Source organism: Vitis vinifera, chromosome 14, assembly GCF_030704535.1.
Source record: "Vitis vinifera cultivar Pinot Noir 40024 chromosome 14, ASM3070453v1".
NCBI classification, from domain to species: domain Eukaryota; kingdom Viridiplantae; phylum Streptophyta; class Magnoliopsida; order Vitales; family Vitaceae; genus Vitis; species Vitis vinifera.
Window position 1 is genome coordinate 18,373,957 of NC_081818.1, and position 16,001 is coordinate 18,389,957.

Here is a 16,001-nt window from a genome sequence, read left to right on the forward strand (position 1 = left end):
TGAAAATGTAATATGTTTAATAGGAATTTTTTAAAATAAGATAAAATAATAGACCTCATTGTGTGTTTATTACTACAGTGAAAAAAAATTGCTACAATGAATTAGTGATTGTGCAATTTTATGTTGTTGGAGTTATAATAATAGACCTCATTGTGTGTTTATTTTATGGGTTAGATTTCTCATTGTATGACAATATAATTATGAAATCAATCTCAGATTTTGGAGTTTGGGAAATGATGAGAGATTCAAACAGGTTAGCATAGGCTTAATGGTTTTTTTGCCATGCTGAATATTTTTTGCACGTTAGTCTGATCCCAAACTTTGTAACGTACAACAAATATGACAATCTTTTTGTTTTGTTCTTGATGTTGTTATTTCAATTCTGCTTTGGCAGAAAAAAAAAAAAAATTGATCACCCAAGTAGTTGAGCTAAGTTATCCTAGATTGGCCTATCATTGATGCGTTGGAGTTATCAATGTGTGATATCATTTTGATACCATGGAGTTTGGGAAATGATAAGTTGACAGTGCAATGCCTACAGCAATTCAGAGAAATTTGAAGATCACACACAAATGATGCCATAACAATAATTATTAATAAATAGTAGCAGCTATGAGTTCCAAACAAATTAGTTGATGTAAGCCAATTTGTAAAAAAATATCAGACTAGTAAATTTGGAAATGGAACTCCATCAGACTATAAAAAAATATCAACAACTATAAACCAAAAAAATTACAACATCACTGATCCATAGCCTGATAGACATTTTCCCTGACTTCATTTTCTGGAGACATTTTCAATTGTGTTAGGAGTTTTTCCCTGTACTTTATGACCTTGTCCTGTACAAAAGAGTATATAATATAATATTAAGAAAAATTCACGATCATAAAAAAATATATATATATTTTATTCACCACAATATAATACATTTGCAATTGCACGAGAAATTCCACCGTTACTCCATAATTGCATAAACTTGATTACAAATATGCCACAATCCATTCTTCAAATAGTAATTAAGGAAATTATAAGTCAATTGGGTATCAAATTAGTAAATTTATAACTTGATTTGCTTTCCATAGTTAAAGAGGAATACAAATCTTGCAACTTACGGATTCAATTGTTGGACAACTTCTGGAACAACAAATTCAAATTCTGTCATGTCCACTGATGGTCTTCTTTCTTGAATCCCAATGACAGTTGACAAAACGTTCACCTTAACACAATATACAATTATAAATATGGACATCTTTAAAAAATAATGACAACGATTCACATAAGTAATTGGACTATAACTATATTTACCAATTTCTCTATGAAGACATCCATTCGTTTTTTCCTTCCGTCAATTAATGAATCCAACAACTCGATTCTTTTCGCATGAATATTCAAAATGATTAAATACCAATGATTTTTCCTGCATATTGGTATGAACAACTAAAAGGAACAAAAAAAAAAAAAAAAAAACAATGATTTTATCAAATTAGTTGTGTTCATGTATTTTCTGCACAATACTTAAAAATATCCAACTACAAAGTACTTTTATTAAACTAAATGAAACTTGTTCATATGTGCACGACCGAGTATTTTTGAAATATTTCCATAAATTGTCACATATGTATTTTGGAGATAAGGAACCCCTCTTGTTTTCCACATCAAACTGTAATAAAAAAATTACAAACCATACATTAGATTAAAACAATCTACGTAAAACAAGAAAACCAATCTATAATTCTTACAACATATCTTACCACAAAGTTTGGAGATAAGAAATGTTTCCTATTTTCTTTATCCATACCATTCAAAATTCGACAATGCATGGTTACAACCTTCATGTAAATTAATGAAAATTAGATATATAGTTTTAGAGTAATTTTATCCTAACTTCACATAACTAAATATGAATACCTTATTGTCAACCAATTTATCGGGTCCCAAGCATTTCAAGTCAAACCTTGTCAAGAAGAAATTGTGCATGGAACATAATATTTGGCTACACATAAATAATTATGATGTTAGAAATTAAAACTAATTATTTCAATCGCCTATCTTAATTGTATTTGTTTATACTAAATTAAGCTCAAGCTTACCTTTCATCACGTGTATCGTCCAATGCATATGCCAAAACTTGCTTTGCTACAGATGAAGACGCTGAAAATTTGATTGACGGTTGTACCACGTATGGTGATTGTAGGGCAGTAGCATGTCGATGTAGCCGATATGAACGTATTGGAGGATGTCCAGTCTCGTAAGGAATAATAGCATTCATCTGAACTTCATCCTCAACTATATATATAGAAAATAAAAGAAAATAAAATTCACTAATGAAAATAACACGCACAAGAAATACTAGCCATTATTATATACTCATTATTATTTTGATATTAAAACATAAAGAAGCAGAAAGTATACTGCTATGCTGCGCTACTGGCTGTGAGGTCGATGGGCCTACATTATCTTCACCATCAGCAAAACGATCATTCAGTGGTGATCCATAAGCTAATTTCAGAATGCATAATAACCAAAATTAATTTTTTCAAAAAAAAAAATTATACAACATTTGCAATTAAATTAAAAGCAATACAAAATTATAATGACTAGTGCTATAAAAATCGTACTACCATGTGGTGGTGATGGGAAAGAATCATTGATATCAGGTTGATTATGACTTCTGCTTTGATGAGAAGATGATGGGGTTTTATTTGTATTCTGCCGCTTTGCTAGTTTATCAATTGCTCCTCTCATTGTTCGAAGCAATTGGTGAATTTGTCTATCCGCTGCATTATATTCTGCCATAATTTCCTACAAAATGGTACAAAGTGTCAAAGATGTATATTATTATGCATAACATGTTTGGTTTTCTCTTTAAATAAAAGAATAGATGTAGAAGGTTCTCACATCAATAGTCTCTTCTTCAACTTCATTTACTGGATTACCAGGGTCTTCATGTGCATCTTCCTCCCTTTCATCTTCTTGAACCTACAATAATAAAAAGAAGAATATATAATTTTTATAAATTTATTTTTCAAATATGAAAATAAAATAAAATGTTGAAAGAAAATTGTCCCTTACATCAGCTAGTCCAAAATCACCATAATCATGCAATTCTTCATGCACCCTTTTCTTCATCAAGTCATCAGTCCACGCTGCACATATTGGGATGGTATGTGGTACCAACATGGTTGGAATGTAAAATTTATTTACATAAAAAAGCTGAAACACAAATATTCCACACATCAATACGTTATTTAGAAAAGACTTGTTAAAACATGGAAAATGATATGGAAACCTTCAGCATTTAATAAAAAAAGGTATCTACCTGTAAAAAAATAAGGCAACCTGTAAACCATGAGCCTTTACCCAATCAAAAATGTCTAATTCCAGCAACCAATGTGTCAAGTACAAATTGACCCCAATTAACATTGATGTCAAAGTCTCCAACAAGCAAAGTACACCACAACTCATGACTACCATCCAACTTTGATGTTGGAGCAAGTAATGTAGCACATGAGAAGAAGATAAACAATTTTTTGAACCCGGCCATGTCTTCCATTAAAATCAGCCTATCTCTAAGATCTGATAGGTTTTCCATTCTATTATTCCTATTGGTAGGTGAAAGTAGGAGCCTCCTACCAATATATGGAATACCCAGAATTTCACCTACATCAGAACAAGTTATTGGAAATTGCCTTTCTTGTCCTATGTCTAACCTACAGTGGGCTATATTGAAATGAGTTATTATCCATCTACATAAGCTATGCCTTATCTCTATAGAAGAGAGTTGAAGTAATCCACCAAAGCCAATATGTTGAATTATACTCTTCTTTTCATCACTTAGCTCATCAAGTAGATGTCTAAGTTTTTTGCTGGAGCATCGACTATTTATTTTGACTTCCTGTAAAAGTAAATAAATGATAATATAAAATTAAAATTAAAACAGTCAAATTAAACAACAATGTCAAACATTAATATAGTCAAAATAAAATAATACTAATTAAAATAATGTTCAAACCTGGTTGTATTGTATTGTTTTTTTCCTTTTATCCATGTATTATACTCCACATTGCACTATGGAATTTATATCAAATAATCAATTGTCATAATTAAATGTATAATGAATCAAGTAATGTTGTAATATATTGTACTTCTAGTGCAATTGTATTGTAAATGTAGGGCATTTGTATTGTACCCTTATTTATTTTGGTTTAACTACTATTAGTGATCCCAAATACAGTTACATACATGCTACTAAAAACACACAGAGCCATTGTATTAGTGGATAACAAATTTAAGTTGTTTGATGGTAATCCAATATGTACACATTGTTAATGCTCATCATGGCTAACCTTTTAAATCATATATAATTTATACAAACTAGGTACAACATAAATGCATTATACTTACAATACAAATACACTAACGTTACAATATATTACAATATAATTTAATATATTTATGTTTATTTTTTCATATGCTATGTCCCTTGGCCATCCAATATGGTGTTTGACAGCTCCCAAGAATATATATTAAATTCGAAAGAATTGAAATGCTAAAAAAGATATGATATTTTGTTTGCATTAAAAAATAATGTCTAATATACCCTAAGACAATATTGGAAACACAATCCTAAAGAAATAACCTTAGCCATTCACACTACTTAAAAGGTCTATTGTCATATGAATATGAGAATTAAGGACTGTAATAATTCCCCCAAATTAGAATAAAACAAAAGAAAAGAATATGCAAATATTATAATTAATTAAAGACCAAATTTCTGAGTTAACTAGTAATTGCATATTATGCCCTTCCATGGCACTATTTTCCATTATCCTTTTCTGCATGAGGAAATCAGGAAGCTTTCTCATTTCTTCCTCTATAACCATCAATGTATGTTAACTAGCTAGGTTGCTCAACCATTGCACTAAAATAGTTATATTGGTTGTCTTTTTTAACCTTGGTTTAATAGTTTCGATACCATTCTCCACTAACCTAACTCTCACATTCAAAACATTGTTCTTTTTAACTATTTCATTTCGATTGGCATTCAGTGCCTTAGAGCTATTGATTGTGTTTAAAGTTTGGGCCTTATAATTTAGGTTTTTTTTCTTTTTAGGACTCCTCTTGTACAACTGTAAAAGGAAGTGCTCTTGTAGGAAGGACAAGGAAAAAACAAAACATAGCATTGATGGTTATAACAAGAAGGCACCTTGTTTGAAGAGGAAAAGAAAAACAAATATTTTGATATATCATATACAGCAAAAGGTATAAGCAAGAAGGAAAACATGAAAAAAAAAAAAAAACCAAGAATCAGTCTCTAGCATGCATCCCTAAATATTTTCACATGCTCATGGCTCCTTTAAACATCTCTAATAACTCAACAAGGATTATAAAATTTTCATCAGTCATGAATTGGAGAACTTATAATGGGAATCATTGGGGAAAAGGACCCAAATAAAGAAGAATGTATGAAAAGAAGGTGAGGTGCAGCGATATGTTTAAGGGTTTTGCATGCCCCAGCTAGTACTAAAATCTCATTATGTAAACAAGCTCTCACACCATAAATCTTAAACAAGACCAGTAGTCAGAAAACCAAAAAATAAATCACAAGATGCCTTATTATGCATTTTTGTAGATAAGACAGAAATGATGGATCAGGATTGTAATGGTTTTCATCATGAGTTTGATCTGCATAAGAGCACACTGATCAACAGCTTCATGATTCAATTGCTCTAGGAAACGAACCAATTCAATATTCCTCATCAACCAAGACCATTATTTTTTAGTATTTTTTTAATGCATTAATGTTGTGAATCCAAATTAGCCAAACAATAAGAAAAAACTGCAATCTGAAATGTAAATCACAGGCAACACACAAGTTGCTAGAACAAAATAAGACAATTAATGGAATGAAAATATCAGTCTCATTCCCAAAGCCCTATTCCATGAAGTAAACATGGCTTTTAAGGTTTTTAAAATGAAACCTTTAAGCCATTAAAGACAGAGCATTTTTCTCAAGGACAAGAGCTAGCCATTAAAGCCAACTTTATTTATTGTTAATTATATTTTTGAGAGTATTGGAGTTTAATAAATCAAATTCTTTAGTTGTAACTACATTGCTTTTTCCTATCTGGTGCATGCCACTACCACAACAGGAGGTCCACTACCAATTCCCACATTACAATCAACAAAATCAATTATATGTTCAAACTTGTTTTTGATTTTTAATAGAATCAAAACAGCAGAAAATACATCTCAGTTGATTCCAAGTTTAACTAGGGATCCAGGAACATAAGAAAGTAGCTCAGAATAGCATTTTCTAAGAAATTTGACCACTGCCATGATTAAATTTATTAAGGAGTTCAAGGATTCAATATTTTTTCTCATATATTTTCCTCTAGCTTCTCGGCATCAAGACAGATTACAGTGGACCCGCATTTTTCACGTGCGTTCCCACTCGATCGGCGAGACTCGCTTTTTATTTATTTGTGAAAATTTTGATTTTTGGAAAAAAAAGTTAGAGTCGCCACTTATTTTATTTTATTTTTAAAAGGGAAAATAAAACAAGAAATAAAACCCTAAAAAAATGACTCCATAATTTTTGGAAAAGCGTGTCTTTGAAAAACCCGAGTCTAAGTCCGGGGATCAGGTTACTTATTAGGAAGGTACCTCTAGGAGGTAGCACCCCTCTAAGCCCTATAAAGGTCTCTACTAACAAAGTTAAGGGAAGTATGGCCATTAATCAGTTAATTATGGATACCTAAGTAGGCTAGGTGATTTCAAATATTGCATGCCTAAAGAGAAAACAAACCATAAGAGAGAGTCGAAGTGCGTACCTGAATGGCTTCTCAAGCGCTATCATGAAACATAAGAGATTAGTTTGGAAATATGACACAACATTTGTTTTATCTAAGCAAATCAAGCATATATCAAAACACCCAAAAATCACATCATGTATGGATATAGTCATCAATAACACATGTGTCCATGGAATTCTCAAAAATAGGCGTGAAGGAGCGTACCTGGATAGCAAGCTAAAACGCCACTATGGGAAACAAGATTGCTTAATAATAGGTGCATAATAATCTCACGTATCTCAAAGAGAAGGCACAATTAATCAAATGTCAAACAAACACTATTGAAGAGGATATCATGAATGTCGGGCCCCCACCAAAGCCCTAATTAATTTTGCATGAGTTGGTTCTATGAATTCCATTGTTTGGAATCATGAAGTTTGTTCATGCTTGTTGAAAATTGAGAAAATCATGAAAATAGTTGAAAATAAAAGAAAATAGTGAAAATGCATGCCTAGAGGAGAGTGGCAGTAAGGAGTTTATTTAAATCTGGATTTTATGCCTAGGAAGGATCTAAATATGGATTTTTAAAAATGGAATTATTCAGTTGGAAATGGATTTGAAAAATCAATTCAAAACTGTAAATTTTCAATCCAAGAAACAAAAAGAGGAAGATGAAGAGGTGTGCACTAAGGTGGCCTTTGCTGGAGTAGGACTTGGGGGTCTGGCTGTGACTGCGTTGCTGGTGGTCGTGTGAAGAGACCTCTGTATATTGATGGCATGACTAGAAAAGAACTGACCGTATTCATTCCAGAGCCCAAACTCATTGGGTTTGAGTGTATAATTTTATCAGCAAAGACATTCCAACCCAACTCTGGCTTCCTAGAATCACAACTTGCATTGCTAGTAGGAACTTGTGGTGAAGCAATTGAAATCTAGCTCCAGATCTGATTCCCTTGCTGCCACTCATTCTCAAGTTTCAAGTCTTTGCTCAGAAGTCCATCTGATTTATCAATTTTCTCACAGTTCACTTCTGGAATTTTATGTAGCTTAGATTCTGTGTCTTCTTGCTCATCCTGAGCTTCATTTCTTACCTCTTCGGTTATCCTAACCAATCATCTAAAGCTTGCATGCGGGAGCTCACTGATTGATGCTCACTTAGCCCACCTCCATCATTTTAAGATGTGACTGTGGCAATGGCAATAGTTCTGATCCGGGATGCTGCTTTGCTCAAAGAGGGCTCTCAGCTCTGTCTAGTGTCATTGATGATGGGCTATCTCACCTCCAGTATTAGGGATTGGAGAGCCTCTTCAAATATCCCAGCATCTAGGTGGCCCATTAATTTTCCATAGCCAGCTAGAGGACTATAAACCCGTAAATGCCCAGCTTCATCTTTCCACCTTGCTTTGAATTCCCATCATCAGCCTCCAAGAGTGAAACAGGGGCCTTGTCCAGTAGAAATGCCATCAATGAAGTCAACAATTCTGTCTTCTTGGCATTCTTAACGTGAGCAATCTGTAGTAGATTCTTCTCACATCTTCCAAAACATCTTTGCTGTCATTCCCAAATTCCGTTGGCAGTAAAGCAGAATGAATGCTAAGTGAACTCCCTTGAAGCCACAGTACCGTATAAAGCAATAGGTAATCCTTTGGAAGACTGGACAATCTTAGGTTGTGGCAAAAGCTTCAGTAGAGTTTCGATCCCTAACTTTCATGCAGATAATTGGTGAGCTTCTGAATTTTCCATTATTCTGTGGACTAGAGCCATCACACGAAAGATGCAAAGTTGGATGAACCACTCATTACTGGCACCTGCTGTAGCCGAAATTGTCGAACTGGCCAGACAGCAATGGCCATCAGACAACCCGGGCAACTTTTCCTACAACCTTTCTTGTCATGAGCAGAAATGTTCAGTGGCTCACATCAATTTTCAATGGCTTTCATGTCAGAAGAACTTGTGTTTTTAGGCTCTATCTTGAACAAAATATCACAAACAACTCCCTATGTCCAAAGTCACCGGAAACTGAAATCTCGACGAGTAGTGCGCTTTGAACCTTTTGGCATTTGTTTTAATTTGCACTTTGGGTACGAGTTCTGCTGAACCACACATAAATGACACTTTGGACAAGCCTGCTGCTTGTAGTGGAAGGCGTGCTCTTCTCTCTTGAGTGGTATACTTATCATCCAGCTCCCATAGCCCAAATGCATGCATGAGGGCCTTCACCTCAGGTACAGATGAATTTATGGGAATTTAATACCAACACATGGGACTTCACTGATCTACAGCAGCTGACAACTTACCCTGCTGATGCTAGAATTGGCTTGGAATTACTGATTCATCGATACTAATCTCTTTGCAAGTGGTGTCGATAGGCAATTCAAAAAATTTCAAAATTAGATGGCTGGGGAACTTTCTTTGTTTGGACATGAGTGCTATGGACTGTTACAGTAGTCAGAACTTCTTGATGACACACCCCAGCTTGTTCTTGATTTTAGTCACGTGGATGGCATTACATCCAGGAACTTCACCAGAATTGGTCGAGCTTTCCTGAGAACAAAAAAGAATCTGTGTTGTACCCAATTTCAGTAACCAGTTTACCCCTTGCTCCCGTTTTCTTCCCAGCAGTCCAAGTCTCTTGAAAGTCTATTTGCTGGCGTATAGATGCAGGCTGGTAGCTAAGAGACTAAAAATGCCTCATGTGATGTCCATTGTCCTGAATGCATGAGGGTGAAGAAACGAAACATCTTTTAGTTCCTTTTCTCATCAGTTTCTGTAATCAACAAATCAGCCAAAACATTCTTAATTCTCTCCTGAGCATCACTTTCAGTTCTGCAATATGTCTTGCTCTCTTTTATTGGTAGAAATTCTGAAATGGTCAGAGCCATTCAAAGAGTCTGATATCTGTCAAAGTATGTTGAGCTAACAGTCCTGGAAACAAGCCAATTCCCTCCCCCTTCTCTTACTCTGCTTCTGCCACAAATCAGTCGTAAACAAAGTCTGTTTGGTTTCATAGAGTACTAATAACCAGTGTGTCTAGGTGATGCTGGATGCTTTTTATAGACCAGGGTATCGTATAGAGCAATAGGCACCATTCCGGAAAACTGGGCAAAATTAGGCCCAAGTAATAGCTTGAGTAGAATTTCAGTCCCTGATTTTTCCGCAAATAATCAACAAGTTTCATGACATTCTAATATTCTGTTAACTAGAGTAGTCACATGAAAGATGCAAAGTTGGACGAGCTGTTTATTATTGATGTTTACTGCAACTGAACTTATCAAAGCACTACAGCAAAGGCCATCCTCTTTTCCCCCACTTCAAGCTGCATAGCTATCCTATTTGCGATATCAAGTCCGAATTCTTCACCAGTTTGCATTCTCATAAGAAGTGTTGACTAGTATAGAACCTGCTCAGCTATGGAATCTTCTGGAGAATGACCTAGGCTCTGCACAAGCCGAGAGAATTTCAATAACACAAGCATAATATCACAAAGAGCGACAGAACTTCTGATTCCCTAGCATCAGGTACATTCCTTGTGTAGTCACCAAGAACAAGATCCATCATTAGAGAAACAAGTTGCTTCCCAATTTGTGACTGATCTTCAGCCTTGTTCATAAATATCTCAATGAGCTTGTGAGTCTCTCCCTTAACTAACGGCAAAAGCTTTATGTAGGACGTTTTAGAGGCAAAGGGCCTTCCTTCAGCAATGATATTTGATATAAGCTCACTGTACATTCTGCATACGTTAAGCATGTCCAAAAATATCAGCGTAATTTGTGATAAGAAATATGTTCCAAGTGAAGTGACAACACTTGCATTTGTTTGCAATATATTAAGCATAGTCTGGATCACATCTTGATCCTTCAGGAAATCAACACTTTGGCGTGCCTGTACAACAATTTCAGCCCATTTCTGATTTGAGAGTTCCATCAACTTCTGTAGACACTCATCCTTCTTCTGGGGATTAGATTCTACTTGGATCATATGACCAACAGATCTATAAAAAGTATGGATCTGGTAAGGCTCAAGATCTGCAATGGTTAATGGAAGGCTTGATAGTAATTCGGATACAAATGGTTCATTCTCACCAACCTTGAAGCTCCTCATATTTCCTTTTCAAATCATCACTTGGATTTGAGCTTGCCTACACATCATCTTTCCAGGCATCCATAACCACAAATCCAGCATCAGAGTATGGCTCTCCCACTGAACTTTTCTGACCCCAATCAGTCATAGGCAAAGAGTTCCCGGTGACTGACCTTGCCAACCAATCAATGCAGTCTGGAATAAGAATGCTCTGGCAACTCTAGGTCTTCTAAGATCTCTTCTGTTCTCTGAAGCATAGAATCTTTCAGAAGGAATGATTCTCTCAATGCAGTTGTTGTGTTGCGAATGAAAGCTCAGATTCCAGGGCTTCCACACGCCCACCCACCTCTGAATGAGTCTTCTGTTTCATTTCAACCTCATGTAGTCTGACATATTTAGACTGTAACTCCTGTGAGCATCTCTCTAATTCATTGGACATCTCTGCAAGGGACTGCTTGAGAGTCTCTCGCTGCACAATCAGACCTTTCCCTTTGGCAACAGCAATACTAAGCTTCTCTTTAACAGAAGATACCCGCTGCTCAGACTACTAAAGTTCAGTTACCTTCTCCTGCAATTCAGAACGAGCAGCAACAAGTGCCTCCTCTGCCTTTCTCAAGCTTTCCTTGAGAACAAGGATTTTATTTTTCTGTTGAAGATTCAATAAATTTAACTCATTTACATTATCCTGCAAGTCACTCACTTCAATCACCTTGGATCCAAACTTTTCTTGAGAAAAAGCTCATCTGCTCATCAACTCCGGACTGAGTTTGTTGCTTACTGACTCAAGTTGTGATCTCTCAATTTCCTGAAGTCTCTTAATGAATTCTTTCTATGGGGAATCCTTATTAAAGCTTTCTGCAGATTCGTCAGTTAACTTACTTAACCCAAGCATAATCATCATTATTCTCTCAACTCAACCATATGTAGGATTTCCCTTCAAGCTCATGTTTTTAAGAATAACTTCTATAGCAAGTTCCCAGCAAACTTCAGTTATGACATCAACACTGCATCTTGACGTTCCAATTTAGACAGTTTAAAGTCTCTCATTCCATTTAAAACTGTGCTTCTCATTTTCCGAAGGCCATATCCGCGTGCCCAAATGTTTGGAATGCATAATTCTGGTTAGAATGTCTCTACTGACAGCTGCAGAATCTGAACCAAGCCATTTCGAAAACCAGGTATCTCTTGGTCCCCGATTAAACCATGTCTCTTTATATTATACAGAAGTTTGAGCAAGTCTCATAAAGCCTGAATTTCTGCATGTAGCCACTGCCGGTTTCGGGTTTATCCAAGCGTGCTGCTTCATTTCTGATGCCAAATTTCAGATTCCTTCTACACGTTGACAGACCAATATGTTATCCTTACCAAGAAGCTGATATTCGATAGTATGAGATCGATTTGATGTCTCCACTGAACTCACTGTTCCTCAGCAGTCTTTAGTTTTGCTGCTCCCCATAAGAATCTCAAAAGTACTGTCCTTTGCCCCAGATGGTACAGTTCGACCTTAGCGAGCAAGGCGACAAGCGTGAGTGATTTAGCAATGATAGACCAAAGTTCATCTCCAATTGAGTCTCATATCGAATCCTTGAATGATGTCACTGGAAGCACAACAATCCTTGAGACATTCTCATCCTGTGGGCAACTGCTCTAAAAGTTGTGAAGATAGGCTTCTGTGCTTTGAAAAATGAATTTCTAAAGTCCCAATCCTATGTGCAGCAGAAACTGTGAAACTAGAAGTAACATGATCACCAACATCAAGATCCTACGGGATGAACTGCTGCAATGAAGTAATCTGGCTGACCTGCTCCCCATTCTGACTCGCATCGCCATTCCCTTTAAATTTTTGCCATCAAGAGTATCCATTAATACCATTGAATCCCACCCACGTATGCAACCACTTGAACTCCTTTCAATCCTCTACTGAATTCATCCATAAAAGTCGTCTTAAATAGCCACTGAATTCTTTTAGATTTTCCATTGAATTTTTTAACTACCCAGATTTTCATCCAAGCCACGAAGATAAGAAACATTTGCAAAATGACCTGCATAAAGAAGAGTGTACCAAGAAGAGAAGACGAATCCGGCTTGAGTGGAATTTCAGGTTTGGGCATTTCTTTAATGAAATCAAGTATCCTTTTGACACCATCTCCTTGCAGGAGCTGAATATAACTCGATACCTTTCTTGACCGCCCACAATACGCATATCTCGAAATCATTGCATTCCACACAACAGGTTCTTTGTGGGGCATTTCATCAAACAGCTTCCGAGCAAAAGCAAAATCTCCCGTCTTGGCACATGCACTGACCATTGCAGTTTGATACACCTCACCAATTGATGAAAACATCCAATGGCGAGCAGCCCAAACCACCCAATCCTGCGTATGTATAAATCAAGCCACTTTGACCAAGTGGGTCATGCTCGAACCCGTATTTCAGAACAGCACCATGTACAGACGAATTGAAACCTTCACGCGGACAATACGAAGCTGGATTCATTGCTCGCCACTGGTCCCTGCCTCCAATCATCCTGCTCTGTTTTTTCTTCTCAAATTCAACCCTTGATTCACTCGGAGATAGTAAGTAGAGGTCCTCATGATTCTGTGATAAACGGGTGCAAAACTAATCCACCATACTTACTATCATTCCCAAATTCGTCGGAAGACTCGGCACCATTAAACTCATCCCTTATATTGACTCTTCCGTCATATTCCAATGTAACCCAAATACAAGGGCAAGGCTCGAACACCATGCGAGGAAAAGAATATAGATAAAAGATAAAAAAAAATTGAAGTAAAACTTGGAGAAGGAAATGGCAGAAGGTGTAGATCAGTAAACATGGATAGCCCCCACTTCAGATATTAATCCATGGGCTAAAAACAGAGGGACAAATGCAGAATATGATTTAAATGAAGAACAGAATATGATCACATTCAGTCATGGAGTTAAATGCTTCCGAAGACATCAATGACATCCAAAACCAAAACAAGGTAAACAAGCAAGCAACCAATCTCAACAAAACAAATTGTGGCCCCTTTCGTCCACACAAAATCAACAATACCATTAAATATTCACGTGGAAAAAATCAAATATAGGTCAGAATTCCAAAAGCAACGAGGTGCATACCTGGACAGCCTTGGTTGCAATTGCTCTTTTCGTTTCCTCTGTTCTTTTCCCCGACAAATTTTCCTCCAATGCCTGCTACCCCAAAAAGAATCTCCTCCCTTAATAAATAAATAAAAAAAAAAAAAAAGCTCATCCTTTCTCCTTTCTTTTGTGCTTTTCCTCCAAACGATCATAGAATCTCCTCCCTCAATCAAAAAAGCTCCACCCCTTCTTTCTTTTTCTCTCTCACGTATATATACGCCTTTCCCTAAAACCTAAATCTCCCTAAAAAAAAGGTCCAATCTCCAATTCTCTCTCTTCTTTTCTCTTTATCCTTTTTTTTTAAAACAAAATCTTCCAATTCAAAACAATCTTCCCAACTTCAAATTCTCCTCCAAAACCTTCCAAGGAGAGTCCCACTTTCCTTAAACTTCAATGGTAAGTTTCCTTGCAAAAACATGAAATTTTAGAAGTTAAATAATTGCATGAATAGATAAATAAGTAAATAAATTAGAAAATGGTAAAAAATAATAAATAAATAAATAAGTTAAGGAAAATAATATAAAGAGGAAAATAAAATAAAATAAAATAAAAATAAACAAATTAACAAAAAAATGGGCCCTACGAGCCATGCAAACGCACAAGTCATATAAGTCACGCTAAAAAAAATCTTAATAGACCCAGTATACCTAAACGAGCCTAAGGTAAGACCAAATGGGTCTAAGGTGGTGCCTAAAGGGTCAAGTGTATCTAAAAGCTATCCTAAGAAAACAAGAAAAGCCTAAGTCTAAATTAGGGCTGCCAAGGGTCACAATAAGGGATCAAATAATCCCTCAACCAAAGTCTTCGAGGTGACTCAGAAAAAGATAAGTCGTTCGAGTAGTAATGGGCCACCAAGGAACTACCGTGGAGCACTGGAAGTGAATTTAAAAGACATGTGCTAAAGGGACAAAATTGAGGGTCTACAAATATGCCCCTCTTCGGTATGGATCAAGAGTGTAGAGAATGCGAGTAGAAACGCGAGTAATGAGCGGAATGAAGTGAACTATACCGAAGATCTAAAGAAGGACCAAAGATTTTGTCTTAGCACATGGCGAGAGTAAGGTCGCAACATGAGTCTGCAACGACAAGGATGGAACAACTCTACGCGAGGGGAATGACAATAAAGAGAGAATAGTATGTGACGAGTAGCACAAAGATGGAAAGAGGTGAAAATGATGACGCAAAGTCATGGATGAGATGAATGAATCTGGGTCAGGGACAAGATGAACGACTCGGGATCTAAAATAGGATAAAAGACTCTAGGTCATGAGCTCAGGGCTCTAATTGGAAAGAAATAACTCTGGGTCGAGATGGAAAACAACTCTAGGTCGAGAGCCCTAGGCTCTAACTAGGAAAGAATGACTCTAGGTCAAAATGGAAAAATTACTCTGGGTTGAGAGCCCTAGGCTCTAGATGGAAAAGAAATGACTCTGGGCCGTAATGGAAAATGACTCTGGGTCGAAATGGAAAGTGACTCTGGGTCGAGAGCTCCAAGCTCTAAAATAGGAAAGAGTGACTCTGGGTCGAAATGGAAAGTGACTCTGGGTCGAGAGCTCCGGGCTCTAAATGGAAAGGAATAACTCTGGGTTAAAATGAAAAATGACTCTGGGTCGAGAGCTCCAAGCTCTAAAATAGGAAAGAATGACTCTGGGTCGAAATGGAAAGTGACTCTGGGTCGAGAGCTCCAAGCTCTAAAATAGGAAATAATGACTTTGGGTCGAAATGGAAAGTGACTCTGGGTCGAGAGCTCCGGGCTCTAAATGGAAAGGAATAACTCTGGGTTAAAATGAAAAATGACTCTGGGTAGAGAGCTCCAAGCTCTAAAATAGGAAAGAATGACTCTGGGTCGAAATGGAAAGTGACTCTAGGTCGAGAGCTCCAAGCTCTAAAATAGGAAATAATGACTCTGGGTCGAAATGGAAAGTGACTCTGGGTCGAGAGCTCCGGGCTCTAAATGGAAAGGAATGACTCTAGGTCAAAATG

The 16,001-nt window shown here is 36.4% G+C and overlaps 1 protein-coding gene and 1 non-coding gene across 7 annotated transcripts; one reads left to right on the forward strand and one right to left on the reverse strand.

Annotated features, from left to right (window-relative positions):
• Positions 1-225: 225 nt before the first annotated feature.
• Positions 226-319, forward strand: LOC132255130 (small nucleolar RNA Z122). The gene has a single exon (XR_009467748.1). It is a non-coding gene; the product is annotated as a small nucleolar RNA Z122 (small nucleolar RNA).
• Positions 320-576: 257 nt separating this feature from the next.
• LOC104881554 (uncharacterized) lies at positions 577-14,400 on the reverse strand. 6 transcript variants are annotated; one of them, XM_059742660.1, is made up of 12 exons: positions 13,998-14,400; positions 3,320-3,895; positions 3,073-3,213; positions 2,899-2,979; positions 2,622-2,802; positions 2,413-2,499; positions 2,091-2,286; positions 1,909-1,993; positions 1,752-1,829; positions 1,306-1,437; positions 1,113-1,216; positions 577-839 (listed from the first exon to the last, which is right to left on the reverse strand). In XM_059742660.1, the coding sequence occupies exons 3-12, from the start codon at positions 3,178-3,180 to the stop codon at positions 827-829; spliced, it is 1,065 nt and encodes a 354-aa protein (XP_059598643.1). In that variant the 5' UTR covers positions 3,181-3,213; positions 3,320-3,895; positions 13,998-14,400; the 3' UTR covers positions 577-826. The 6 variants fall into 6 exon arrangements, with proteins under 6 accessions (XP_059598643.1, XP_010660355.1, XP_019080212.1 ...); XM_010662053.3 differs by lacking the exon at positions 3,320-3,895; XM_019224667.2 differs by having other exon boundaries at positions 3,073-3,895; positions 13,998-14,399.
• Between the last annotated feature and the right edge of the window lie 1,601 nt (positions 14,401-16,001).

What these genes read in the sequence shown, in the direction of transcription:
- LOC104881554 (XM_019224667.2), bottom strand. Translation starts at nt 3,237, where the DNA reads ATGTGTGGAATATTTGTGTTTCAGCTTTTTTATGTAAATAAATTTTAC. An exon ending in GTGATTTTGGACTAGCTGAT is followed by an intron (nt 2,980 to 3,072) that starts GTAAGGGACAAT and finishes TTATTATTGTAG; the next exon opens with GTTCAAGAAGATGAAAGGGA. An exon ending in GACGATACACGTGATGAAAG is followed by an intron (nt 1,994 to 2,090) that starts GTAAGCTTGAGC and finishes ATTTATGTGTAG; the next exon opens with CCAAATATTATGTTCCATGC.